General features: G+C 39.2%; 1 protein-coding gene across 2 annotated transcripts in view; it reads left to right on the top strand.

The window, feature by feature from the left end:
- Nucleotides 1-2,705: 2,705 nt before the first annotated feature.
- The window catches only part of DNAJB6 (DnaJ heat shock protein family (Hsp40) member B6), a 63,579-nt gene continuing 50,986 nt past the window's right edge, over nucleotides 2,706-15,298 (top strand). For both annotated transcript variants that reach the window (XM_033009665.2, XM_033009663.2), the window contains exons 1-3: nucleotides 2,706-2,837; nucleotides 12,621-12,729; nucleotides 14,191-14,300. In XM_033009665.2, coding sequence (XP_032865556.1) covers nucleotides 12,665-12,729; nucleotides 14,191-14,300 — 175 coding nt within the window. In that variant the 5' untranslated portion in view covers nucleotides 2,706-2,837; nucleotides 12,621-12,664. The remainder of the gene's footprint in view (nucleotides 2,838-12,620; nucleotides 12,730-14,190; nucleotides 14,301-15,298) is intronic.

The raw sequence follows: 15,298 nt of genomic DNA, 5'->3' as shown, positions 1-15,298 counted from the left end.
AAGCTGATGAAAAGGCATAAAAGTCTGTCACTATTAACGTTTTTATAGATTCATCCTGTCAGTCTGGTGCTCCCCAAATTACTGGTAACTTGTAACCCACTTCTGTGCGTGAAAAGACATGTAGGGTTAGACCTTGTCAAGATGACTTCAGATGCAATGCTTGGTCATTTAGCAACAGGGTCAGCTTGAACCACAGGAGGGAAGCAGAGACTTCTTCCTTTGGTAGGAGCTGAGCAGCCTGATGGCCGCTCTGTTAGAGGCAACTTCAGCCTGGAGCCTCTGGAGTTACTTCTCCCCATTCCTAAGACCTTGAGATATAAACAGAACTCCCTTAGCTGCTACCTCTGAGCAGCCTCCCGCAGAGTCGGTAAGATTGGCTCCTGCCTGGGTGCAGTTCCAGAGCTGACCAAACCTTGTGCTTACGGGTGTAAGGGAGTGAAATCTCGCAGGACTGGTGTGCTGGGGACAGTCATGTCAGCGGCTCTGCAAAGGCTGGCTCAGGCCTGGTGGGGGCAGTCTGGGGTCATGCTGATTTACTACAGGAGTTTTGGGGGTACTGGCTTTGCACACTCACTTGGATCTGCAGTGTGTTCTTCAGTATAGCCCACAGTACCCCTTCCGGCTGGCTTTGCCATGGGCTGTGTTTGTTGCAAGCCCATGCCTCTCCCAGTAACCCAGAGAATAGAAAATTAAATATCAAGTGCATAATATAAACAAACTTTTAAAAAACTAAATTTTTTTTGTTATTGTTCAGTGTTAGATAATCTGAGATATCAAAAATAATAAGTTAAAAAAAATGGTGCCCTAATAAGTGATATTGGTAATTGGTGGCTGTGCAAACCACCTGGTCTGCAAAGCCTCAGGAAATGTATTCATATCCCACTTCTAAGACAAAGACAAGCATAAACCAATTAAAATATATTTTTGAGTTTTTAAAATAATTACACAATCTTGTATTTCTCTCTATAACTTTGTTTGGGAACACTTATTTACATTCTCTGTGTTTTGCTGTAGAAAATGCCAAACTCGATTTCGTACTGCTAGCTCTGACCTCAGCTGTGAGCAAGGCACTTTACCTTCTCATACCTTACTTTCTCCAAATGCAAAATTGGTCTCTAAGCCTACCCAAACACTATTCCTGTATCTAAAGAGTGCTAATGGTGAGGTATGTGGTCTAAAGTCAGAACAGTGTTAGAAAATCTATGGGCAAATTAATGTAATGCTAGCAGCCGTACAACAATTGTGTTAAAGCAGTAGTGGTCCTGGTTGCATTGATGTAGACAGTGTTGTGATTTCAGCTCTGTAATTCCATACAGATTTATGCTTCTTTGCCACTGTTCTGCTTATGTGGATAAACAGAAAATTTTATGGTTGACATCCATCGTGCCATAACTTTAACATAAAATCTACTCTGTGAACAATTAAAGTAAAGTAACTGCCTCATGGGCTGCTTCTAGACTGTTTACTGCTGGTGAGACTTTTACAAGACTGAAAACTTTTCAGTTTGTACTCAGCTGTCATCAGTTATGAAATGCTGAGGAAAAAACTCTTTACTTCTACATCAAGAAGCATTTAAAGCATTAAATCAAAATTTTATATGATCTCCTCCCAAACTACGCAGTACTGACCCACTACTTGCCTTTGCACTTGCTAGGCTGGGAATATTCTAGTCTAACCTACTAGCTTCTTTTTTTTTTTTTTTTTTTTTTTTTCCAAGTTGATCAACAACTCGGACTTCACAGCTACTTGCTACTGAGAAACTAATAATGGTGCTAGGTGTCTCTTTGATCTAATTTTAAATATTCATTTCCATGACCACAGTTCAGCATCAAATCTCACAGAACAGTATTTCTTTCGAAGCTTGTATGTCCCTCAAAGCACCAAGACTACACTTTTCTTAGGGTTGTCTCACTACTTGCCTTGCTGATTTGTATTAGGTTCTCCTCTGTCTTATTCCAAGCTTGCTTTTTTCTTTTTGGATGGATCCTACTCCCACATAAACAGCTCTAAAATAATGTGTAGCCTTTTAATTGAATTTATTTGGGGAGCACGTATTTTAGGTGTGGAAACTCTCAAATTTCACCTTGGTGATCTATAAATCAATGCCTCCTCGAAGTTTTAAAATAAAGGGCAAGAATATAATTTTACAGCAATTTAAATCATGGACAAAGTCCAAATTTTTAAAATAGAATAATAACTTGGCTGCTTATACTTTTCTCTCAGCCATGCCACTTAGAAAACCACATACTCAAATATCACCCAAAGCGTGCTTAAATACATTCGAAGAGCGCGAGGCCCCTGTACAGGTGCCAGCTGGAAAACAACGAATCTACCCTCAAAAGAATGACGCGTGAGGATTCCAGGTTTTGAAAATAAGGCAGAGACGCACGTGGGAGGAGGAGGGAAGAAATTTTGTCTGCTCGCTTCTAGCTGCCAAGCTCACCTATTCAAAGAGTGTTTTTTTAAATTATGATTTTTTTTTTCCTGATTCTCCTCATTTTCCCCCACCCAGCAGCACACCGGGACAGCACTTTTTTTTTTTTTCTTTTCCCCCCCTCAGAGGACCAGGGAGGCGCCCACCTCAGCCCCACCTGAGGGGCGGGCGCGCGGCCCCGCCCCCACTGCAGGGCCGCCGTCCGCCGGCAGGGGGCAGGCTCCGCCCGCGCGGCCGGCCGGACAAGCGCCGCGCCGTTCGAGAAACTTCCGGAGACAGCCGGGCGGAACTGACGCGACGCGGTGACGCCGCTTCCTGTTTGCGGCTGAAGGCGAACTGCCGCCGTCGCCGTTGTCCCGGGGCTGTCGGCGCGGGGGGAGCGGCTGCGGCGCTGCGGGAGCGGGTGAGGAGCTGCGGCGGGGCGGGGCGCGCCTCGGCCGGTCGTCTGAGAGCAAGGGGTGGGGGGGAAGAGCGGGACCCGGGCCCGCGGGTCGCGGCAGCCGTGCTGGCGGGAACGGGGCCTGCCGGCGCGGCTGCGTGGGGCGCCGGTCGGCGCCGCCATGCTGCGCGTCCCCGTGGGCAGCCGGCGTGCCGCCCGCCTCGGGACTCTGCCCGCCCGGCGGGGAGCCGCGGCCCCAGCGGGGTTTGCGCGGGGCGGGCGGTCAGGGAGCTCCCCCCGGGCGCAGCGCCGGCCTCGGGCTTCTCCCCCGGCCCGGGGCGGGGGTGGATGCGCTTTTGGATCCCCGGGCCGGGCGGCCCCGCGTGGGATTTGTGTCCTGCTTGCTGCGAGTAGAGAAAGCTTAGGGAAAAACAAAAAAAAAAATCGTCATTTTCATTTCTGCTTTCAGTTACGAAAAGGTAAAAGTTTGCGTTGGGACACCCTCCGTTCAACCTTTGCTCTTGAGTGTGTTGAACAGACGTTTTATTTCAAGGTATTTTCTTTTGCAGCGTGTTTTTTTGGCATGGTTATAAACTAAGCGTACTTTTTCCCCCTTTTCTTTCCTTCCCCCCCGTTAGAAGTGGCTTATTTAAGCTCTGTTCTGTGTTTAGTAACTCTCATAGTAGGGTCAGTAGTAAGGTTTGTCGTGGGTGAAGGCTCTAGTGGTCAGGTGCTTTGAACTCGCTATTGCCATGTTCCAAACTGAGTTGAAAATTGTCACTGGCGGGTAAGGAAGGTAGTTTGTTGTCAGTTTTTGATGGATTTAGGAAAGGGCAGTGAGTTGCGAAGTAAAGTTATTTATGATCAGTATTCCTGTTTGCAGCAACACTGTATACTGTGTTGCAGTTCTGTTGTCAGAGCTCTCCTTGGCTGCTGTAAAACCTGTGCTGCAAGCTTCAGCCATTCTAGTGAAGGCATTAGAAAAGATTGAAAATACTGAGGAAACTTGTTTTGAATTCCGATAATAATAAACTACTTGTTTGGTTCTTATCTGGGCACAGTAACACCATAGAAGCTAAATTTATGACAATGCTAATGTGCAAATGGCTAAGCTTGTGACATTGCATAGTCAATCAGTGATCAAGCTGTGAGTTTCTAGGATATAAAGTGTCAAAAAGTGATAAGAACAAGGTGTTGGCACAGAGGGAACAGCTGGAATGAAAGGAGGCTATGCCTTTCTGGTCCTCTGAGGTTGCAGTTACTGCTGCCAGCTGACCTTAGTTTTGTTTACTCCTTGGAAATCCTTGTACTCTGGTTAGGAGGGCTTTTATGTTCAGCAGATGATCAAGAGCCTGGTGGTTCAACTACCATTTAGTTTGCTGGATTATGTTGTTAAAGAAGATTTGTTTGGACCAGTGAGTAAATGTATTTACAGATCTTGTCTCTGTGATTACTTTTTTTATGGTATTTTAAGCAACCAAAATGCTAATCTAGTACACAGTTCTGGTCTAACTTTACTTCCCCCTCTTGGCTCTCACGTTTTCTTTTAAGTGGAGAACAAGAGACCGTTGGAAATGGAAGATAGTTTAGGATTAAATTTTCTTAAATAATCTCGGATATTGGAGGGAAAATTTAAATTGCTATTTTTACTGGCAGTGCTGTTTAAACTGCAATGTTAATAATAATTTCTTTATCTGTTAACTGCAAAGTTCCCCTTATTCTCCATCAGATTTGCCTTTTTAGCACTTGTGCTTTCTGACTACAGCACGCTCTCACCAAAACAGGTTTTCTCTCTAGTATTTTCTTCTGTCTTTCTGAGGTTGATGCAGTTTGCTAATTCATCTTGGCAGGACTTTGGAAGAAAGGTTGTAAGGCTTCACTTTTGTGTAACACAGAATTTTAAGTTGGAGGGATAATGTGTTTATTGTTTAATAGATATTTTAATTACTAGTGTACTTTTTCTTTCATCCACTTGAAGTTTTGGAATGTGCATGGAGAGAGAGGAGATTGTTAAATTATCATCCCAATAACAAGGATATATGAGTTTCTAATAGTATTTGGACTGTACTGAGGAAAGAAATACCTGGTGTTTTGTTCCATTCTGTTTATGTTTTTTAAACTGTAAAACTTTCAGAACCCCTGCTTCTGTACATGGGTGCAGTTAGGTCTTTGAGCTGAGGTCGAGTGGGATGGGAGCGATGATTGTGTTTTACTGTGAGTCCCGAGGCATTGAAGTTCTAGCCAGGAATTGACTGAAATGTCACATCAGGTTGGGCAGTGAGTGCAGCCACCCGTGTTAGCTGGGTTCTGCTCCTGTGCTGCTGGCTGTAGAGCATAGTGCATCTCCATCATGTCAGTACACTGGACTTCCAGACTTGAGCGGACCATCTGTTTCTTACCATATAAATAGTGATTTTTTGACGGGAATGTATTGCCTTAATTTTCAACTTAGGTGTGTGAGGTTTAATATTCTAGTGTTTTGCTCCTTAGGTAGGAAGTGCTCCATTTCTATAATAGCATTTATGAAGAACCTCATCAGTTGTGTCCTGAAAATGTTTCTGTCAACAGCTTTTCCTTTGTCTTGATTTATTCAAGGAGTGGAAGGATTAGTGAGAAATTATTTAGCTCTGTCAAAACTTGTTTGATGGTACATATGATGACTGTTTATTTCAAGATAGATTTAAATTAAAACTGTAGCTGATTATATTGGTATGTTTAAATTACATTTGCTTTGCTTTTGGGTGAAATACTACATTTGAATGGATGTTAGATTTTTCTTAAATTTAGATTTAATGAAAGCATTATTCTGCTTCTGTTTATTTAACTGATAGGGAAGAAATAATGCATATGAGTTTCACTTCTGCAGTTACTTGTAGGTTTCATTTATGTTTTCTATTTGTTCTGAGTAAGTATTGAAATCTCCTTGGTATTAGCAAGGACTCAGCACTTAACAAGGATCTTAAAGCTCATATAATAGGTCTGAAGCCATTTGTAGCTACATTGCAGCCATTTTTTGTCAAAACTTAGTTAATTCTTTTGATTAGAAGAAATTATTTTCTGTTAAAATGTAGTCTGAATCTATGAGCGTGTCGCTGTTCTGAAAAAGAAACTGATGGTTGGTTTAAGTAAAATTATGCCTCTGAAAACTACTTCAGAGGAAGTGTGTAGAAACTTTATTTTCTTTTCCCTGAAGGATCGTCTGGTTGCATGTGATTATTTGGCTGAAACTTTCTGGACCTGATCTTTGCCAGTTGAGGCTTTCGTTGTTTTTAATCGCTTAATCAAACACAGATCATACATTTTTAAAAATGAGTTAGGAATATTTTTACTTTGTATAAAATAGCCTTTTATGGTTAGTTTTAGGAGGGTGCCAGTGTTCCAGATATCTGTATGACACAATTCCAAATTTGGACACCTGTGTAGTTGTGTTTTGGAAAAATGCCCCTCTGCTTTAAGGAGAGATCATGAATAAGTACCCCTTGATTTAAGGCATGCTCATAGATCAGATAGATAAGCAACAGAGTATCAGCCAAGGGTGTAAGGATAGCCTATTCACTGATAGCCTGCTCACTGATCTACTTCCTTATCCAGTTCTTGGTAGCTAGTTTATCTTTCTTTCACATATGAAGATTTTAGATTGCTTCTGTTTCCGTTTGTGGCAGGTTAATTGTTTTTTAATGGTTTCTTACTTGTTGCCCTCTACAAGGTTCTCCATGTGCCAGGCAGTAATACAGACCAGAAAGTCTGGTAGTTATTGCTGCAGCTGTGTCTTGCTCCCCTTGGGGAGGAGAGGAATGGACAATGGACAGGGTTCTTTAACTTCTCACTTTGAGGGGTGAGGGAGCCTTGTACAGGTGGCTCTTTTTTTTTGGTTGTGGTGGGTTTTTGTTGTTGTTTTATTTTTAAATAGAACTTGAACTGCAAGGTAAAGCAGTCGGCCTAGATACCTTGCCCCTGTATAAACTGCATCCTCTCATATAATAATCACTGTATTCAAATCCACTCTGTTTTCTAACAGAAACAGGATGTTTGATGTAAACATGAGGTTAAACTAAGCTTTTCGGAATGCTCATTTTACTGGATTCATCTCATGGGGATGCTGTGGTACCATTAATGTAATGAGTATAAACATTACTATTTAGGTACATTTTATTAACTTTAATTATACGGTAAATTTACATTTTTCCACGAAGCGATACATTTCAGGAACCTGTGAAGTTAAACTGTGACAGCTTTTCTAAGCTTAAGTAGAGGTTAAAAATACTGAGGTTTTTAATATACCTTAGCCTGTCCCACACTATGCATATATCAGTAAGAAGAAAAATTTAATGTTGGTGCATTTTAAAATGTATTTGTCATATAAATTAATCACAAACTTTATATGAGTTTTATTGCTCTATATTATTGCACTCAGAAGAATTAAAATAACTTTATTTTGATTCCTTAGGATTCTTAAACTTCCTCTTAGAAAACGATTTTCTGGTATACAGTGTGGGTGTTTTTGTTAGCACTTTTTCGGTGCTAGCACAGTGGACCTTTGCTAGTACAGCCACAAGACTAGGTCATGGTCTCAGTTCAGTTATGTGTGGCACATCCCAGCTATTGTTGCTAGAACTGACAAAGAAATTGGGATTGGCCAAGGTTCTAGGACTTGTGTAACTTACTGTGTTGTCAAGTTGTACTAGGTAAAATGCATTTGATTATTGTCCGAGTGGTGCTCCATTATGAAGAGTTGCGGTGTGAGATTTGTCTTTTGGTTAGGCTGCAGAATGACACCAGAAGGCAGCTTCTACAACCAGTATCTGTGTGTTAAAGGAAGTGACATCTTCAAGCCAGTGAGAACTCCTTGGGCCACTGATACAAATGCGTTTCGGAAGCTTTAGCAAATAGTGCTTTATGATTGATTCTTATTTACCCTTCTTTTAGATGGGTAACTTGGAAAGATACAGGCAGGTAATTACAATTCATGAATTGCATTTGAAACCTGTAGCTTGTGAGCAAATGAAGTGACTGAAGGTCATCTGAAGTTTGTTACTTTAAGACTGGAAATATTTGTACAAGTCTCTGAATTTACTGTAAATAATAAAAAGCTTAGCAAAGGTGTATTAGCTATGTAGAAATCAAATGAAGGAACACTAGAAAAATTTGGAAGTGTGTGTCTGTTGCTTGGTATTCTTTGTATGGTCCTGGATCCACAACAGTGTTAATGTTACTGTTAGTCTTGCTTATCCTTTGAAGCAGTGTAAAATTTCATCAGGTCCAGCTGACATACTGCTTTCTAATAAAATTACTGGAATGTGAAAAATTGTGTTTTCTTAGTCATAGATTGCAATCCCCAAACATCCTCAAGTGTTTGCATCATCTATTAACATACCAGAGACATCTCTATATTGCTCAGTTGCTGTTGAAGTAGGTCAGACGCAAGCTCAAGCTGAATGGGGATTCAGAACAGAGTATTTATTTTTCCTGTGCTGCCAGCAGGATGCAGTCCTTCAGGTACGTTCATAGAAAGCAGGCAGGTACTAGAAATTGGATGGCTGTGCAGCTTGCACAGGGTGTTGATGACTGGCTGCTTCTGTGAATTGCATGAATCAGGAATTTGGAACTCCATCTCTCTCCACCCAGGTGACTGCACCAGTCACTAAGCTTGAGCTATTCTGGCATCTTTCAGGACTCCAAGCTGCCCCATTGCTTCATGGCCAGAAATAGATAACTTTTTCTGACTAGGCTGACTGCAAAGGTCACATGCCCCTTGCTGTCTGAATTCCCTCCTGACTGATTTCAGAAATTCTTGTTTGGATACCTTTCTCCCTTCTGTATTTAGTTAGGGGTGCTGCTTTGTCACCTCTGCAGTTTGTGTGTCTGCCCTTTTTTTTTTTTTTTTTTTCTTTGTTATCTGATCTGTAAAAGTTTATAGCTCTCTACATATCTATCTTCTGTAATTCTTCTCATGCCTTTTATGTAGTCGAGGACTTGGCTGTAAAGAGTTTATGAGCTGGGTTTCAAGATAGCTAAACTGATCTAGCTTTGGGCTGTGCTGTAAGAGAGAGGTCTCAAGCCCGGTCATGTACTCCTGTCTCTTGCCTTGGCTCAGTGTGAGCATTCAGGGCTTCTGCTCCATAAACTAGAACAAAGCCAACTTCTCCTGTGATAACTGAGAAACCTATAAGCTATGAAAACTTTTGGCTCATATAAGCATTTGGATGTTTGACTTGTTCATGCTCCAAAGGAGGAGTCAGAGTAGCTGATAGCATTCTATAAACATAGGGCAATTATGAACACAAGTAACTGTAGATTTTTTGCAAGGAAACATGAAGGCCGTGAAACAACTTCTTTAATCTGGAGTTGTTTTGCTTGTTGTCTCTTCTGAGACTTTGAAGATTTTCTGTGGTTGGAGTTGGGAAATTAGCTAATGTGGGTTGGCTTCCTCATGGCTTTGGAAAAAAACCTTAAGTGCCTACTTAATGAGCCTTGCTTCTGTATTTGGAGACAAATTGTTTGACAGATTTGGGGTTTAAAGAAGATTTTTGTCATGTCATTTTGGTTAGGACAGTTTAGTATTCTTGCTTTTCATTTTGCAGGAAGGTATATGGTTTGCTTTTTTGAAATTTCTAGGCATTTTTAACCTGTGGGTTCCCACTAGCTGTAAAACTACTGATTTTATTTTTTTAATCATCCATTTTCATTTTTGTTCTAAGTTGATGGTCAACAGTTTTCCATTTTGTTATAAATTGATGGTGGTTGTTTTCTTGAGTGAATATTTTAAGTACTTTTTTACTGGAAAGACTGGAGACAGAAGTCTTTTCTAGTTTGTGAGTATTGGGTTAGAGTTCTGTTAAATTTTTTTTGTGTTGTGATTTGTGGTGATGTATTTTGGTTTGGGGGGTGTGTGTTTTTGTTTTTTTTTGTTTTTTTTTTTTTTATCTCACTGGATGTTGAGCAAAAATCCCAGTATTTCTTAGATGATAAATATTAGCTGATGTGGTTTAATATTTTTGCATGTTTTGCTTAAGCTGGACAAAAAAAAAAAAGCTGCAGATGAATTTGTTTTTAATGTAAATATTACTAAAACCCTTCTGCAGACAAAAGAAAAGTTCCTATGATACCTAAAATTGTATCAGTGCAGTTTATGTTTTATGGTAACTAGCAGATAGAAATAATGATTAATTGGAGATGAACTCTTACTGTCACAGGAATGTTTGATTAAGAAAAGGGTAACATAAGCAATTTATTTTCTTTAGAGAGCTGCTGGCTTGTCTTAATTCTAGACTTTATATTAGTGGCCAGTAAAAACTGAGCAATAACACTCTCACAAAAGAACCAGTATGCAAGCCTCAGACATTTATTTGAAACAAACAATTCCTCTGTTCTTGGAGGAGTTGCTTTTTAGGGTCAGAGTAATCTATTAAGAGCTGGTCATGTTGCCTCAGCACTCATGTTTGGTCCCAACTTCAGGCATCTGTTATTTAGGATATATTGGTCTGTGTATTGAGTCTGAACTTGCAGCACTGCAGCAGTGTATTTAAACAGCTAAAGTGTTTCAAGAAATATATGTTGAAATCAATATGATTACCAATGTGCACAGAGTTTCTAGGAAAAGATGTGATTTTTTTTTTTTACATCTAAGTTGCTTTTCCTACCTGCTTATTCTAGCTAGAAGCTAGAGTTTTGAATTTTCCCTTTAAGATACCTGCCTAAATTGAGAGGACTTCTAATGCAAGTCTAGTATTTATGAAAAAAAAAAAAAAGGAGAATATGAAGAAAAACACTTAGCAATATGGTATGTAGTCGTGTTGTGGCTTCCTGCTGTGAGCTCACTGGTTTTAGGCTATTATATCTTCTTAGGAGGGGCTCTGACATCTAGCTTGGAGCTTGACTCATACTAGATTTCTCCCCCACCACCTGATTTCTTTCTGTAAACTATATGTTCCATATATGCTATTACTCATAAGGATTGGTTATGGGATTTGACATAGTTAACCAATGCTAACCTTGCTCCACACTTGCGTATTCATAGAGCTGGTCTTCTAATCGTTGTTTGGGAAACAGAAAAACTAGTAAGGCTAGTTGATAGCTAATATTCTGGGATATTATTGGTAATCTGTATGTTTACATATTGATCTCTGCCATTACTGTATTAGTATTGGTATTTTTAATGTTCATTTTAATGTGTGCCTCCCAGCTTCCCTTGGAGTTGGTCACAATATTAACTATACCCTTACTTTTTTGTTTTCAGTGTGGAGGTTTCTTTAAAGGGCAAGGTCAATTAGAGGTTTGCTTACCTGTTATGCTTTAATTTTGCGTTTGTGGGACTGTATGGTTAACTGGATTGCTAAAACCGCACAAGTTTTAAAAACATGTAGCTCCTCCAATACATTTGCTTCTGTAAGTAATTAGGAGGGGGAGGCAGTGTGACAGGGTATCTCTTAAGCTGTTTTTGCCATTTGAGGAAATGTTTGTGTAACCACATCCTTAGTTAAAGTTAAGTGAGCTTTAACCTGCAGCAGCAACGTATTTTGAAGATGTATCAATTTATTTTAAAAGGCAGTCTTTCTTTAATGGTTATATCTCAGGATGTTGAAGGATACATGTAATCCTAGTACAATAAATTAACTTCATTGTATTTCACTGGACTATATTATGCTTGGGTCTTTCAGCATTTATGTGAAGGAACATGAAAATGTGACTAATACATTGCTGTGTTGTTTTATTCTAAGTATATTTGGGTGACTGCAACAAGTTGGTAACTCATTGAAAAGGTCAGTGTTGCCTCGTTCGTAAAACTTGGAATGAACCAGTAGCAGTGGTAGGATGGAAAGGTGGTTGGAAGTTTTGCTAGAATGGAGACTTGTTATAGTGGTTGGGAGAAAGAAGACTGCATGAAGAGATTAAATGTTCTTTAAATTTTTAGAAAGGTTCTTTAATCTTAGCGGTCATTTTGTTGAAGTAATGGTTAGTATAACTGTTTCTTGTAACTATTCTCTGATATTGACAAAAAACTGTCAGTATTTAAAATGAGTAGGGCAAATGCTTTTTCTTTTAGCTTGTAGGTTTCTTAGGACTCTTGTGAAAACTTCATTCTCTTATACTAAGAAACACAAGGTATCTCTCTGCTTGAATTGGTTAGTTAGCTGTGCAGTTTGAGAAATCTTGCCTGGCTATGTACTTTGTGTTGGTAAGCATAAAGGAAGTAAATGGAATTCAGTAGCTTTGGCAATATGTGAATTTTCTGTCAAGACTTGAGTACAGGAAGGGCTTATGGGAAACTATAGCTGGAATTTCAGATTACTAAGACCTGCATATACATTGCTTTTTTGAAGGGAGCGTCTCAGCAGAAGTAATATTCTGAACAGTAGATGTGAAAGATATGGCCCTTTGTTTATGCTTATATGTACTTACGACATGACATAGGTGGCAGAGATGACATAAAGTGAACATTAGATGTGGTTTCTTTTGCATTCAGAGTTATTAATATATATATCAAAATGGTGACACACTGCACATACTTTTCTTAATATACTGATTAAATCTAGTTTTTCACTCTAATTTGATTCAGGAACCTGCTGTTTACCTATGTCCTCACTGTTTCAGTGCGATTAAAGAACATAAAAATCAGAATCAAAGTAATTGTTTGAACTGTCGACCTAAAGTCAAGCATTTTTATTTTGGGGGGTTTGGAACATTCAAATTTCTAAAAGCAAGCAGCTCTCAGATCAGATTTGGTACTGGAAGATGCCAGGCTCCTACCTGACTTTTATGAAGTAGCGTTACTGGGCAAGCTTCATTTACAAGTTCTTGTTGTTACAGGACTTGAAAGACTCAGCTGTTGTTAACAAGACAACTACTGAAACATGGTGGATTACTATGAAGTTCTGGGAGTGCAAAAGCATGCCTCAGCAGAAGATATTAAAAAAGCGTAAGTATCACTGCTGTGTATGTATGGTTTATATATAAGATACATATATTTTAAGGAACAAATATAATCACGTGGTTTCTCACTTTGTTGTCAATACTAGGATGCGTAGTGGTCACCTGAGGTGATGCCTTTGCTAACAGATAAATATTCAGTGTTCTGAAGAAAAGGCATTTTCTCATTTTTATGAAATTGGGATAAGAATCTTGAGTACTGCTAAAATGAAAATGCCATTAGTCACTGTTTTTTGATCACTGTTAAATACATCTCTGTACAAGTGTGCCTCCAAACTTGTTACGGTACAGGTAGTGACAGCCCCTTCTTTTGTGGCTGAATTGCAGTAACTAGTCTTCCCCTCCATTTGCAGAGGTGCTTTTTCAAAGTTATTAACAAGTATTTGGCATACTGCTTTCCTGGATACTAGCTCTTTCTTAACATGTGTTCTGGTTTCTGTGCCTAGATTTTGGTGGACTAAACATCAGCTACTATTAAAAAAAACCCCACTGTTTAAATTAAGAGTGTTCAAAGGCATTAAATACAGTTCTTTGTTTATATTTACTGTTTATGTGCTGTTTTAAGGTAGGTGTTTCCAACATTTTCAAAAGATACCATTTAGTTTTCCACAAACAATTGGGAGGAAATGTTTCTGTAGTACACATTTCTAGTATACTGAAACTGTTTGACAATAAATTACAGTTTCAATAGACTTGGAAATACTGTGTTTCTCTCCTGCCTTCTAGGTGCCTGAGCTTGCTTAATCAAATTGCACTGGTGCATGGAAGTTTGATTTATGTTTCTTTTTTCCTCCCTTGCATGTGCACCAATTTGCAAAAGAACTACTTTGTCAACTCAAATGTTGGAACTGTGATCTTGTATGACTCTGAAATCGATCTCCAAATCATGCTAAGTGCAAGTTTAGCTTTGCCTCTTTAGTTATGAACACTTTGCCTGAAGTACTTTGGTTGAGAATAGGAATTGTGTGCAAGTGTAGCAGTCAAAGAAGCCAGTGATGTCAGGATACTGCTACAGTGTTGGTATCAGGGTGCTCTTAAAGCTCTGTCATCTTTGTCTGTACCAGAATACTCTTGATGCTTCCTATGGTTGGTTATAGTATTGAATAACTATGGAGCTGTAAGGAGCCCATAGCAGAAATGTTATGGAATATTGTGCTTGGACCTGCCAGATGTTGATCATCAGAAATGCACAAGAATAATCTCAAAATAACTAAAACCCCCAAACCTACTTCTTCCTTTTTTTTAAAAAAAAAAAAAAGGCAAATCTGAGTAGATGGTTCTTTGTGTACCTGCAGAATCTGTTGGTACTGGTCAAGATGTGACACACAAACCACAGGGAAATCTCTAAGTATTTTAATTCCTGACAACATGTTTGAAACATTTTGTGTTTATCTGTATGGCATATTCCTTCATTTCAGAGTAAAATATTCTTTGTTTTCCTTCCATTTAGGTACCGTAAACTGGCATTAAAATGGCACCCTGATAAAAATCCAGACAATAAAGAAGAGGCAGAACGGCAATTTAAACAAGTAGCTGAAGCCTATGAAGTTTTGTCAGATGGTAGGTATTTTAAAAGGGCTCTTGAACTGCAGGGCTCTAGTGTGGGTATCAGACTGAAAATGCTAATATATGATGCTTTAAAGGGATATTGTAACTTTGGTTTGCCATCTAACTCTACTACTTAATTTTCAGAAGAAAAGAGAGTAAAAGAAGCTTGCAGATAAGACAGAATATGCAGAAACTTTGGAAAAAAAAATTCAGGATCTCTCTAGATTAGTAATCATGATCTCTCTAGATGAGTAATCAAACCAGTTTTCTTCTGGAAATTGAAATCATATGTTTGCCAGGAATCATATGTTTTTCAGAAATTTCTGAAGAGATATCTATGGATACCAAGATCCATTTTATCTTAGGAGGTAATGTCAATGTTACCATCAGTATAGGGGAATTACTGTGTTTATCCAGTAGGTATCAGGCTAGTCAAACTCTGAATTATCTACTGCTCTTAGTCCTTGTAACAAACTAGTCTTGATAAAGCCAAAGCATACTATAAACCGTGCTGGAAATTTGGATTGTGTTTAGGAGAATTCCATAAATTCAGTCACTGTGATACTGAGGGGAGTGTTTGAATTCTTCTGAAACAGTTGCTTAGCCTGACGCATGTTATGCAGGAATTCAGCTTATAATTCACCCGTATCTTTTTGCCTGAAAAGTATCATTAACTTTTATTAGTGTTCTGGCAAAAGGAGCCTGAATCATAACAAAGTGATTTTTCCCTTGTAATTGACTGCAGCTGTCTATGTGCTATTTCTGAAGTGTCCTTGATTTCACCTGAAACCAGTGAGCATGGGAAAGCTATATTTAAAGCACTAGCAGCATCTAGATTAACTCTCAGAATTTGACCTGGTTTATCAAGCTTTGGTCTTGTACACTGTTTCTTTGTTTGGTTTTGGTGCTTAATTGACATGAGAGAAACAGAACTTAATTTATGGGCAGGTCATTGTACACTTGTCTTCTGGAGTAATTTAACCGTCTTGAGCAAATTTTATGAGCAAGAT

The sequence above is a fragment of the Tyto alba genome, unplaced genomic scaffold (assembly GCF_018691265.1).
Source record: "Tyto alba isolate M040663 unplaced genomic scaffold, T.alba_DEE_v4.0 Super-Scaffold_38, whole genome shotgun sequence".
In the NCBI taxonomy this organism is placed as follows: domain Eukaryota; kingdom Metazoa; phylum Chordata; class Aves; order Strigiformes; family Tytonidae; genus Tyto; species Tyto alba.
The sequence above is the reverse complement of the archived record's forward strand: the minus strand, read 5'-3'. Positions and strand labels throughout refer to the sequence as shown.